The sequence below is a fragment of the Brassica napus genome, chromosome C8 (assembly GCF_020379485.1).
Source record: "Brassica napus cultivar Da-Ae chromosome C8, Da-Ae, whole genome shotgun sequence".
NCBI classification, from domain to species: Eukaryota; Viridiplantae; Streptophyta; class Magnoliopsida; order Brassicales; family Brassicaceae; genus Brassica; species Brassica napus.
The window spans coordinates 29,703,232-29,716,124 of NC_063451.1; the positions used below are offsets into that span (position 1 = coordinate 29,703,232).

At 39.9% G+C, this 12,893-nt stretch overlaps 3 protein-coding genes across 3 annotated transcripts; 2 read left to right on the forward strand and 1 right to left on the reverse strand.

Moving 5' to 3' along the window:
- Positions 1–3,089: 3,089 nt before the first annotated feature.
- On the forward strand, positions 3,090–4,721 carry LOC106433160 (purine permease 14-like). The gene is made up of 2 exons (XM_022701644.2): positions 3,090–3,319; positions 3,404–4,721. Exons 1-2 carry the CDS (start codon positions 3,280–3,282, stop codon positions 4,534–4,536), a joined length of 1,173 nt encoding a protein of 390 aa, XP_022557365.2. The 5' UTR covers positions 3,090–3,279; the 3' UTR covers positions 4,537–4,721.
- Positions 4,722–4,729: 8 nt separating this feature from the next.
- Positions 4,730–6,600, forward strand: LOC106433177 (protein TRIGALACTOSYLDIACYLGLYCEROL 1, chloroplastic). The gene is made up of 3 exons (XM_013874019.3): positions 4,730–4,947; positions 5,270–5,357; positions 5,424–6,600. The coding sequence occupies exons 2-3, from the start codon at positions 5,311–5,313 to the stop codon at positions 6,418–6,420; spliced, it is 1,044 nt and encodes a 347-aa protein (XP_013729473.1). The 5' UTR covers positions 4,730–4,947; positions 5,270–5,310; the 3' UTR covers positions 6,421–6,600.
- LOC106433176 (filament-like plant protein 4) lies at positions 6,554–10,039 on the reverse strand. The gene is made up of 4 exons (XM_013874018.3): positions 9,676–10,039; positions 9,504–9,578; positions 7,172–9,432; positions 6,554–7,093 (listed from the first exon to the last, which is right to left on the reverse strand). Exons 2-4 carry the CDS (start codon positions 9,576–9,578, stop codon positions 6,682–6,684), a joined length of 2,748 nt encoding a protein of 915 aa, XP_013729472.2. The 5' UTR covers positions 9,676–10,039; the 3' UTR covers positions 6,554–6,681.
- Between the last annotated feature and the right edge of the window lie 2,854 nt (positions 10,040–12,893).

Here is a 12,893-nt window from a genome sequence, read left to right on the forward strand (position 1 = left end):
ATATGAGAATGACACATGACGTGGTTATATGGTAAAGAAGACTGCTCAAATCAAGTTTACGGTCGTCTTAGAGCATGATTAATCGGAGTTCTTAATTCGGGTTTCTTAATTTATGATTTTACATTTTTTTACTTTTTTTTATACATTTTTCGGTTAAGAACCGGCTCTTATATCTTTTATTTAAGAGCTGGTTCTTAACTTTTTTTAGTTTATCTAAGAAACGGTTCTTAACCGAAACTAAGAATCTCATCCTAATATAAGAGACGTCTCTTAGGTTTTTTAGTTAAAAACTAAGAGACCGTATCTTATATTATCCTAAGAAACTTAACCTAAAAAACCTAGAATAAATATGCTCTAAGAAGTGGACCAAGCATCTTGTCTACTAGTCTACGTCGATTGATTAGTTTGATATTTACGGGAACAATCACCACTCTTAAAGTGGTCCAAGCATCTTGTCTACTAGTCTACGTCGATTGATTAGTTTGATATTTTTTAACGTATCTAATTCGAAACCGATTACGAATTACTGGGGGTATCTAATCTCATTTAGCTCCCCTAGCTTTTATATGTCAGTGTCAGTGTCGTCAGTGCGTTGGTTGTTAGTATTTTTCTGTACACCATATGATTATTTTATTTATTTATTTTAACAAACTCCACATGTTTATTTTTTCTGTGCACCCAACTCCATGTTTATTTAATGGGAAATATTGATGAACAATGCTGAAGAAAGAGGGTATCTGCTGTCCCAAGTTCGATTCCACTCTTCGACTTCTATTCTTTTACTTTCTTCGAACAAAAGAAGAATCATAACAAATCACTGGTCACATGCACGAATGAAACAAAGCATCTTTTTATCTTTCTTTTTTTTTTGTCAGCAACATAAACAGACTCATATAGACTTTGCAAACCAAACCGGTATCTCCGCATTCATATAGACAAAACATCTTTTTATCAACGGATAAGATTTTATTTAATTTACAATAAATATTTTTCATTAAATTTTAATCCCTTCATTTGTGGCTTACACTGTCTTCCTCTCCTCAACAGATAATATTTAATTTAATTTACTATGTATGATCAATGTGTAAAAATTTTAGAAACGTAGGTGCTTGATGGTGGAGATGTTTCCTAGGATCGTATCTTTTGGATTGATCAAGAAAAGTGTTTTACTTGATTGCCTTTATGGTTAAAAATAGTCTTGTGATGCTTCTTGAGTTGGCATTTTCATTGAAAGACTGTTAAAATGCTATCTAAAGAAGTTTGCTTAACCGGAGTTTCAGTGCCAAATCCTTGATTGCCTCTATGATTAAAGAATAGTTTTGTGATGCTTGTTGAGTTGGCATTTTCATTGAAAGCCTGTTAAAATGCTATCTAAAGAAGTTTGCTTAAACGGAGTTTCAGTGCCAAATCCTTGATTGCCTCTATAATGGTAGGACCTTACAGTTGGATGAAGAAAGGAGTTTGCTTGACCGATTGAATAGTCTGGTTATGTTCTTAATACTAATTCATTGCTTCTTGAGTTGGAATTTTCACTGAAAGTCTGTTAAAATGTTATTTTGTTATCTAATTTTTTTTGCTTAATCACAGTTTCCGTGCCAAACCCTTGATTGCATCTATGACCATAATATCATGTAGTTGGATTGATCAAGAAAAAGGTTTTTCTTTATTGCATTTCTGATAAAAGAATAGTCTATGATTCTACTGGTGCAAGTATGGTTTTAATCACGCTTCTCTAGTTGGCATTTCATTGAAAAGCCTGCAAATCTGCTAGCTAATGAAGTTTGCTTGATCAGAGTTTCAATGCCCCATAGCGTTTTAGTACTGAAGCTGTTACACCGATGATGAATGGAGGAACTCTATAAACACATGTCGAAAATTGCAGCGTATAATCCATGGATCGTGTTAGTTGCTTTGAATTTTTAAATCTGCTGACACAGGTTAGGTTTTGCTACTTAGCTATACCTCAACTTTGGCTGTGTCAGTTCTTTGTCAAGCCTTGAACTTTAAAAGTTAGGGAGGAGAGGAGTGTTCATTGATTTGAGTATTGGGCTGTATTATTTAAATTAGGGGTACAGCGTAGCTTACAGCTTTTAAATCTGTGGGCTATATAGTTTATGCTCATCAATGTTGAAAAAGAGATTAAGGGTCTAATGAGTTGAGCGTCGTAGAAACAGTGTGGGGACGTTCTTAAGATTAAAAAAGACTGAAATCTAAAAATAAATTGTCAAAGGAGCAGCAAAGGAATTGTCTTGTTTATATCCCTCTTGATCACTTATCATGTCATATCCAAATCATCTCCAGAGAATCATTTGGCCTGAGAATGATTAGTGTTTGCGTTGAGTACCACTGAATCCGAGTTCTTGATTTGCGAAGTAGTTACCGCAGATAAATCCATTGTAATGGGAAAATTCCACCTGTTTTGTGTGGAAAAAAATAACCTTTTTATTGGATTAATGAAGGAGTCCACTATTTTAATACTATCATATAAATATTAGAGATGTTGTAAGTTTCAATTTACCAAAAAAGTATGCAATATTGGTGCGAAGATGATATCACTCTTTAGAGTATACAAGAAGGACACGCATTTAAGATATTTTAATACGTCGAGGGCTGCCAGAATGGGCACCGTGTTTGTCCAATTCATGTAACGTAGAAAGTTGGATAATCCCGTAATCTTTTTTTTTTGGTTTTTGTTCAACTTCAACTTTCATTAACCAATAAGAAATTACAATGGATTTTGACCTCTAAAGATTTCAACCACAAAGACAACTAAACGAGACCGCTAAAGATCCCGTAATCTTTATTTCCCATATAAAAAGAAACGAGCACTATATATTTGTTATTATGTCATTTCCTTAATAATTGATTTAACTAAAAACCGAATCGTAAATCCAGATCCTGAATATCGTTGACCACACAAAAAAACTGAATGATGACTATTATCAACCCCCATTTTTGTCGATTATTTCATATAATTTTGTTAGGACTAGAGAATAGTTCATTAAGTTTCATCATTGTAAGTGGTCTAGTATTTTATTGGTAACGACTGACGAAGCAACGAAGAAAATATGAAACAACGACGCGTAGACATGAGCTCACTTAATTGACCATTACGCCGCCAAGTAGACTTCTTTTTCATATATATTCAACACATCTCTTTCTATTATCCCAAATCAAATATCATCTTCATCCACTCCAAAACATCCCAACACGCAACAAACAAATCAGATCTCCGACAATACGTTAGAACTAAAAATCTCTGATAATCAGTTCCAAACCATGGCTCAGAACCAACCAATCTTTCAGACCAAGCCACAAGGTAATAATAATATTATGTCCAAATCATTCTCTTCGGCGAATAATTTGATTCTAACATCTCAATCTTCCTCTTCTCTTTTTGCAGAACATTTTGTGCAGATTCCAATCAACATCGAGCGTGATTCAACCACACTCATAAACCAAACCGGAAACTCAAACCGGAGACCAAACCACTGGCCAACGATCCTCCTCTCAACCATCCTCGTCATCCTAGGCCAATCCGTAGCCAAACTCCTCGAAAACTTCTACTACGACCAAATCAACCGAAGCGAGTACGACGAATCCCGCCAAAACGACGGCGTTTGGACTCAAGCCCTCCTCCAAACCGTCGGCTTCCCTCTCCTCCTCCTCCCTTTCATCATCCTCACCGCCAAGAACCGCCGCAACCAACCTTGCGACCAACTCCACTACAAATCTCTCACCGTGATCTACATCTGCATCGGAATCGTCATGACGGTCCAAGCGAGGCTCTCCGCCATGGGAAAGCTCGAGATCCCCTTCGGCGTTTTCACCCTCATCTACACGACGCAGCTCTTCTTCACTCCGATTCTCGCGCGCCTCGTCAACAAGATCAAGTTCAACCGGTGGGTCGTGATCTCCTTGGCTCTGGCCATCGCCACCGGAGCTCTCACGTTATCCTCGGCCTTCGGCGGGGAGCCCGACGAGGCGGAGGAGAATTACGCGAGAGGCTCGTGGGCGGCTCTGTTCGCCGGAGTCTGCTTCTCTCTCCTCTTGTGTAACATCCAAAACGTCTTCGACAACTACATCTTCAAACGCACCGAATCATCGACCACCAGAAAGCCTAGCTTCGCTTCTGTCTTCGAAGTCATCATCTTCTCCTCCCTCGCCGCCACCATCATCTCCGTGGCGGGACTTCTCATCGCCGGGGAGCAGGACGATTTGAAGAGGGAGATGAACGAGTTTTCCAAGGGGAAAGGTGCATACGTGATGGCTATGGTGGGCCAAGCCGTTTCGTGGCAGGTCTACTGGGTTGGGATCGTTGGGCTCGTGTTCTCTGTGTCGAGCGTGTTGTCGAACGTGATCAGTGTTGTCACGTGGCCGATCGTGTCGGTTCTTGTGGTGATATTCTTTAACTTTATGGACGATGAGTTTGATGTGTTCAAAGGTGTTGCCTTGATCACTGCCGTCTTGAGCGCCGCCGCTTATTTCTTCAGGCTTCATAAGGAGAATCGTGATAATGACGTAATAGCTAATTAAGTTGAAGTTTAAAATTTTGTTTAATTTTTCTTGCGTGAATTAAATCATATTTTAATTGTTTTATTTGTGTGTAACTAAAAAATGTAACAGTTTCGGTTCTACTTCTAGTTCTAGGAGTAAATTTATGTGATTTTACAGTTGTACGTTTCTACAATGAAATGTTTGAAATATATGTATTCTTTACAGTTTGTATTGTTTTAGATGATGCATAGTTGGTGAAATAGTACGTTGACATGAAGAACTGGGAAAGCCCACGTTTCATTTGTAAAACATATTGGGCTTTATAGCGGCCCAAGTGATGTTTTGCTATTTCTTTTAGTTGAGAAAAGGTTACGGACTAGCGAGCTCTGGATGAATCATCTGAAGCAGCAAAGCTTCTTCCATCTACCTTGCTTGGTTTCTATTCTGAACGTAAGTTCTCTTGAATCTACTATCCATAGATACTACTTTCCACTTGTAATTGCTCTTATCGAGGTTCGTGTCGAACTTATCAAGATCAGTTTAGTATATGATTTGGAACTGGATTTGAAATTGACTGCCTTAGAGATTGATTGATTGATTGTTGAGGAAGTGGAACTTAGTTATGGAATCATTATGCGTCGATGTGGATCTCCGTGTCCTATGTTTTTCTCGCTTGCTACGATTTAAATCAATTCTAAACCCGATTCTGGGCTTTTTCTATGGCATTTATTTCGTCCTGAGGATTAAAAAGCTGTCATATATATGTCGACAGGGGAATCAAGTTTAGCGTGTTTCCTTAAACGCTGTTAGACAATGATGCAGACTTGTTGTATCCATCAGTCATTGCCATTTCCTCAGAGGTATTTGTGTTGGCAGATAAGCTTCTCCTTGACTTCATTGAATTCTTGAAAATTACCTTTTTGCAGAATTCTTCCAAGGCACGATGCTTCCATCGGTTTTAAGCCTCCCAAACTCGGTTTCATTGGAAAGAATCAGCCTTTGGGGATTTTGAATCTTATACGGCAAAGAAGATTATACGTGAACTTGAATGCTAATGACGCTCACCCATCCATGTCTATCCTAGAAGAAGAAACCTCCTCTGAAAACAGCGCACCGACTCCAGAAGCTGAGCTTCCATTCAGCGAATGGTCACCTTCTAAATCCATATGGAGAGGCTTATCAGTCCCCATCATAGCAGGACAAGTCCTTCTCCGGATACTCAAGGGCAAGATCCACTGGAGAAACACTCTCCAACAGCTCGAGAGAACCGGACCCAAATCTCTAGGAGTCTGCCTTCTCACTTCCACATTCGTCGGCATGGCTTTCACCATCCAGTTCGTTAGAGAATTCACCAGGCTAGGCCTCAACAGATCCATCGGAGGCGTCTTGGCTCTCGCCTTCTCCAGAGAGCTCAGTCCTGTCATCACGTCCATCGTTGTCGCCGGGAGAATGGGAAGCGCGTTTGCAGCTGAGCTGGGGACAATGCAAGTCTCGGAGCAAACCGATACGCTCCGTGTCTTAGGAGCTGACCCGATTGATTATCTCATCACGCCGAGAGTCATCGCTTCGTGTCTGGCCTTGCCGTTTCTGACTCTCATGTGTTTTACTGTCGGGATGGCTTCGAGCGCTCTGCTATCCGATGCGGTTTATGGGATTAGTATTAACATAATCATGGACTCGGCTCATAGAGCGCTTAGACCGTGGGACATTGTGAGTGCCATGATTAAGTCTCAGGTGTTTGGTGCTATAATATCTGTGATTAGTTGTTCTTGGGGAGTTACCACTACGGGAGGTGCTAAAGGTGTTGGAGAATCCACAACTTCTGCAGTTGTCATGTCTCTTGTCGGAATCTTTATTGCTGATTTTGTGCTTTCTTCCTTCTTCTTTCAGGGTGCTGGAGATTCTTTAAAGAACTGTGTGTAACTTTTTTTTTTTACATATTAAAAAACCCCGTTTACATAGCAATAGATACGATATACAAACATAGTTAGATTTGTACCTTTTTTGTTTACTTTGTGTTAGTTGAGCTCAAGCTCATCAGAGAAGAAGCTCGAAATAGAAATATCTTCTGTTATTTTCATTAATGATTCAACATTTACATTATATATATAGTATTGAAACCCGGTTTACACATGTACCGGATACAATCTATTATTGAACCAAACTCTATTCAGAGCTTATACATTAATACTTTGCTTTAGAGGAGAATAACCTGCTTAGTCCTTTAGAGTGTTTCTCAGGGGTAAGTCCTGAGGAGGAGGAGGATGGTGAGTTTGACTTGGTGTGTTTATGTTTCGGCGCTACGGGAGATCTCATTGTAGTCATCGATGGTGTTTCCTTGTCTGAAGGCGAACTTGGTGTTTTGACTTGAGGATTTGTGGAAGTTGTGTATTCGTTTTCTTCTTCGGGGATTAGGGCTTGGTCGTGGCTTGGAGAAGAAGCAACTTGTTCTGTTTGAGGACACATGGATTTGAGTTGCTTCCCGAGAAGCAATATAGTCTCTTGACACTCCTGTAACTTCTCTGCAGCAGCTGCTATTTCATTGTCCTGTTTGCTTTTGGGATCAGCTTCAGTTACTTGGCAGGTTTGGTTGTTCCTAAAGTTTTGTAGGAAACAGAAGTTAGAGACTTAGTATATGGCGAATAAAGAGAGTAGTGTTTAGTTTTAAATATACCTTTGTAATTGCTCTTCGAGTTCTTGGCATTTGGTTAAAGCCTCTTGGTGGTTTTCCTTTTCCTCATGAAGCTCATCTTCCAAGTTTTCTATTTTGCTTTTAAGAGAACTCAACTCGATTTCCAGCTCTGATGATCTAGTTTCCAGAGATCTGTATGATTCAACCATGCATTTGAGCTGCGTCTCGGCCATGCCATTAGACCTCTGAACAGATTCCAAATCTGACTTCACTTCAGCAAGAAGCTGCTCTGTTTCTTGTAGTTTCGACTTAGTTGCTTCAAGATCCGCTTCACAGCTTGCAAGGTTGGTCTCTGCTTTTTCTTTCTCCAGCTTCAACCCTTCAAACTCGTCTGATGTAAATGTACAAGCAACTGCTGAGAGCTTGTGTTCGTAGCCGATGCAATCATCTGGAATCTCGGAATCAGAGCTCTGAGAACAACCACTCTGGTAATGCTCACCTGATGAATCTTTTAGAGCTTTGTTTTCCGGTAAAGCGACTTTATCAATGCAGTCAGGGCTGTGAATCTCCACTTCAGATGCGTTAAATCCCACCACATTGATTTTCAGCTCACTAGCTTCTACTAAAACACGAGAGAGATCAAACAGAAAGTCCACCAGAGTCTTCTCCTTGCTCAACACTCTGTCAAGTGTGACAGACAACTCTTGAACTTTTTGAGAGAACGTGTCCTGACACGGCGTTGCTTCTTTCGCAAGGTGGGAAACAAAGTGGTATATCTGAGAAAGAGCATGAGCCAGTTCTTGGCTAACTGTTTCCTCTGTGGTCTCACTTGACATGGGTATCTCCTTTACATTAGGCCCACCTGCATCTTCAATGGCACATTGTACCTCTTCCAAAATCTTCTCGAAAGCAGCATCTTTGGGAAGAGACTGAAGCGAAGTTGAGATTCTTTTCATCAGCGGTGGAATCTCAGCATCAGCATCAGCATCAGCATCAGAATCACCACTTGGTAGACAAGCTAGCTTCTCCATTTCTAGAAAATCATCCATAAGCTCCAACTGGTTAGCACTCTTCGTTTTGTTTTTATCCTTGTTGGTTTGAGAGATATCAGACATCAAAGACCCAGCGATGCTTCTAGCATCTTCGTTTCCGTCTTCAGACATTGAAGCCATACTAGGAGGATTACTCATCCTCTGAGATTCCAATGTTTGAAGCTTGTTTGCTGTCCTAGCACAGAGGCTTCTTGAAACCTGAAGCTCGCTGTTACGCTTAGCCAAAGCTTCTTTGAGCATCTTTGTCTCTTCTTCCATTGCAAGTAACCTCTCTGTCAACAAATCGTTTTCTTTGTGAATCTTCTGCATATTGTCATACGGGAAGCCAGAGACCTGTGACATTGGAGACATGAGAGGACTAGAAGGCTTAGCTGGTGACCCCCTCTGTCTATGATGGTCTCCTCCTCTCCCTAAGCTCTCAACCTCCATTTTCATCTGCGCAAGCGCCCCAGGACCAGGGAGTTTCTTTCTTACCAAAGTGCGTAGCCTCTGGCACTCGGCTTCCAGCTTTGCAATCTTCTTGACACCTTCCAAATGCTGCTTGTTCGCTGCCTCCGCAGATCTCATGCTCATGTTCTTCTCCTCGTTGCGGATCTCGAGCTCTTTGGTGATCACATGGGTTTCGTACTTGAGAGTGTTGATCTCCCTCTCGCAGGACTCTATGTTGCTCTTGAGATGCTCGATCTCGGCCTCTGCTTGCGACTTCTCTTCGCTTATCCTTATCACCATGTTGGAACGCTCTTGCAGCGATCTTGACAGCGCGTCGTTCTCAGCTCCGGAACGGAGCAGCTCTTGCTCGAACTCTCGGATCTTGGACTCGAACTCGTCTCTGATCTTGTCCATTTGGTTGGTGTTACTTACAATGACATCATGCAGCTTCTGTTCGTTCTCTTCCTTTAGACTCCTTACCTGTTTCATACACTCCTTGAGAGCTCCGTCTAGATGCGCAGCACGGTCTTCAACGGTGAGCTTGGCGAGGGTGACGGTTTCGAGATGCGTTTTCAAAGCAGAGGCTTCTGCTTCAGCTTTTTCCCAGCCTGAGACAGCTTCTTCAGCGACTTTGGAGTGCTGTTTGACCATAGCCTCCTTGGATGTAATATCTGCATTAGCTGTAGACAGCTTGGAATCTAACTCCTTGATCTGGTCTTGTAGGTTGAGGACTTGTGCCTCGTACTTGTGAACGTCATCTTTCAAACCATTGAGATGAGAGTATTGGTCAAAGGAGATGTAGCTAGGCTTCTTCCCATTTTCCTGTTTATTTTTTAAAAAATTGAATCAAATCTCAAACTCTCTCTGTAGAGATAGAGAGAGAGATGAAGTACCTGGTCCTGGGCCGTGACTGGAGCAGGTTTCTCAGAGGAGGACTTCTTCTTCCATGGCCAGCTCTTACGATCCATCTACACAGAGCAACTCTAGTCACTAGAGATCCAGAGCAACGACCAAAATGAAACAGAAACAAGAGGAGAGAAGAGAGTCAAATCTGAAGAAACTAACCGGAAATTTTCAAAATGCAGCAGTGAAACAGAATCTCCAGAAAGGCAACTATCAGGAGATAAGTCAATCACCACCAAACAGATTGAAAACAAGAAAACACAGAATCAACTCTGTTTCTAGGAAGAGAGAGAGAGAAGAGTGGTGGTGGTGGTGGTGGTGGTGGTGGTGGTGGTGGGCTATGGTGTTCGTGACGGTGACGGTGACGGTCACGGTGACGGTCACGGTGAAAATAATCTATGCCTTCTGTAACACTTTAAAGCCTAAAAAGTAGCAGAGGCTCTCCTTTAAACAACGCTCTCTCTTCTTTCTTTTTTTTTCACCACTCTCTTCTTTCTTTTTTTATATATTTAATTGACCATAATAAATTACTAATTCATTTTAATATGCATTTTTGTTTCCATTTCTATTTAGTTTTAGATAGTTTCCTTATTAAATACGAAACCTGTGTCAGCAGAAACCAAATAAAAATACTAAATCCTTATACACTAGCCTATTTTCTTAACAGGTGGAAGCTAATTTTGCGATGGTTTGACCAATGGTTCATTAATGCTTCTACATTAGGAGGTATGAGTTTTAATTCCCGAAGAAGATGGAATTATGCGAATTAAAAGAGAAAAAACTTACAAGATATCTGCAGCATGACACAAATAGTACCGTCAAACATGAATTCCATAGGCCGGCTCATGTGATGCAGTTATGCGTGAATACTCATATGACATATAGAATTGTCGGTTGCAGAATCATATGTAATATTTTTCATAGTTGTAATACTATAATTATCCAGTGTTACAAAAAAAAAATAGGCTTTTCAAATTATTTCTTATCACAACAATACTCAAAGAATGACATGTAACACATGTGCTTAGTTGCTCTACAATATCATTTAATAGAAAGACATAAGCGAATAAACCTAATTATTTAGAGCATGATTAATAAAGGTTTTTAGGATAGAGTTCTTATTTTATTTGCTTCTTATTAATAAGGTAGAAAAAATATTTTATTTAAAAACCAGTTTTTAGTAATTAAAAGTTAAGAGATGAGTTTTTATATTTCGATAAAAATTTCTCCCTAAGAACTCCTTTAATCTCTGACGTCTTGGAAACTTAGACTTCAATGGTGAAACCCTTTCTTTTACTGGCTATATATTATATACACGACGATTACTGAACTTAATTCTTTTAAAATAACTATTTCGATGTTGTTGTTTTTTTCACTCTACCGGGCATGTGAATACTTACAGTTTCTTACACGGAGTATTTTATTTACAGTTTCTTATTTTAACTACGTTGACTGATTACATCAGGAATGATTAATTGTATAAATAATAGAATCATTGTGGTGATAAATATGGAAAATGGAACTACTCTAGAGTGGTGACCAAATAACAAATCGACTAGATATATTAACTAGGTTGAAGCGTCTACTTCCATCTCTTAACTATCCTTATATCTCACTTAATAATGAAATAAAAATGGACTATCAGCTTCAACTTTTTTCAATTCGAAAATAGAGATAAATACAATATAGTTTTTAAAAGAGGATCAAATAGCTTCGACTTTACATAATAATCATAGTCACTTCCATTAGGTATATCATCTAATATGTCTACTGTCTACTGTCTACTGTCTACTGTCTACTGTCTACTGTCTACCTACACGTTTTATCCATTTTTAAACTAAAAATAAGCAACTTATATTTTTTTGTTCAAATAAGATGCTCACCACCCGAATAAACTTTTGTAAGTAATATAGGCATATATATATGGCGTCAATAAATAAATATGCATATACGTTAGAAAATTGTGTCAATCAAATTTTTTTTTTAAGTTTTGTCTGCCTAGTTTTTGAAATTAAAATTGTTGAGAGGAAAAAAGAAAAAAAAAGAAGAAAAGTCTATTGGGATAACTACAAGTTATATGGGGATAACTCCTACTTCTAGATAGATAATGATGTTTAGTTTCCTAGTCCTTATCCTAATAGGAAACGTCTATGTATAAATACAGAGCTTTAGTTGTGAGAATAGAGGGCGGTTTCATTCTATTCAATAATAACTTATTTCATGGTATCAGAGCAAAAAGAACCTGAAACCTAATTTTTTTTTTCTACTACTAAAACGTGTTTCTTGATACTCAAGAAACATGGGAGACACGACTTTAGCTCTGTCCTCTACGCCTATGGCAACCTTACCCTCTCCTAATGATGCTTCTAGCATATACTATCTACACCCTTCCGACAACCCTGGAGCACTGATTACCTCTGTTTTGCTTCGCGGTGATAATTATACGGAATGGGCTACAGAGTTATCAAACTCTATCCAAGCCAAGCGAAAGCTAAGTTTCATCCAGGGAACAATCCCAAAACCTGCGACAGAACCAGATCTCTCACGATGGTTAGCTACAAACTCGATGCTTGTTGGATGGATCAGAACGTCCATAGACCCTAAAATCAGATCAACCGTAACCTTTGTACCTGACGCGCATAAGCGTTGGGACAACCTCCAGCGTCGGTTCTCTGTTCGGAATGGGGTCCGAATTCATCAACTTCGTGATGAAATTAATACATGTCAACAAGATGGTCAGACTGTGATCGAGTACTATGGCCGGCTTGCGAAACTATGGGAGGAACTTGATAATCTCAAGACACCTCGATCTTGCTCTTGTGATGCTTCCGCAGATATAGAAAAAGAACGAGCGGAGATACGAGTTCACAAGTTCTTATTTGGACTGGATGAGTCTCGGTTTCGTAACATCAGATCTCAGATAATTGATGAGGACCCTCTTCCCGACATCAACAATGTGTACTCCCGCGTCATCCGTGAAGAACAACACAACAATACATCACGATCAAAGGAACACAAAACAGAGGCAGTCGGCTTCACTGCTCAAGCTGCTCAAACTGATCTTGTCAAAACCACTACGCAACAACCTACAACAGTCTTCACCCGAAGTCGGGATCCAAATCGATCATGTACTCATTGCTCTCGCAAAGGACATGATCAGAGTGAATGTTTTCTCTTGCACGGCTATCCAGAATGGTGGTATGAACAGAAGAATACCACGAATGCAGGAAATAATTCTCGTGGACGTGGTGGACGTTCTCAGAACTCAGGACGGGGTCGTGGCAGGTCTAACTCTTCGAGAGCACTAACAAACAATGCCTCTGCGGCTCCCTCTCCAACACTTAACAACGATCAGATCACTCAACTACTTCAACTTCTTC

Coding starts and splice junctions, on each gene's coding strand:
- LOC106433160 (XM_022701644.2), top strand. CDS start 3,280: ATGGCTCAGAACCAACCAATCTTTCAGACCAAGCCACAAG. Junction 3,320..3,403: donor CTTTCAGACCAAGCCACAAG/GTAATAATAATA, acceptor CTCTTTTTGCAG/AACATTTTGTGCAGATTCCA.
- LOC106433177 (XM_013874019.3), top strand. CDS start 5,311: ATGATGCAGACTTGTTGTATCCATCAGTCATTGCCATTTCCTCAGAG. Junction 5,358..5,423: donor TCATTGCCATTTCCTCAGAG/GTATTTGTGTTG, acceptor ACCTTTTTGCAG/AATTCTTCCAAGGCACGATG.
- LOC106433176 (XM_013874018.3), bottom strand. CDS start 9,578: ATGGATCGTAAGAGCTGGCCATGGAAGAAGAAGTCCTCCTCTGAGAAA. Junction 9,433..9,503: donor CAGTCACGGCCCAGGACCAG/GTACTTCATCTC, acceptor AAAAATAAACAG/GAAAATGGGAAGAAGCCTAG. Junction 7,094..7,171: donor CTCGAAGAGCAATTACAAAG/GTATATTTAAAA, acceptor ACAAAACTTTAG/GAACAACCAAACCTGCCAAG.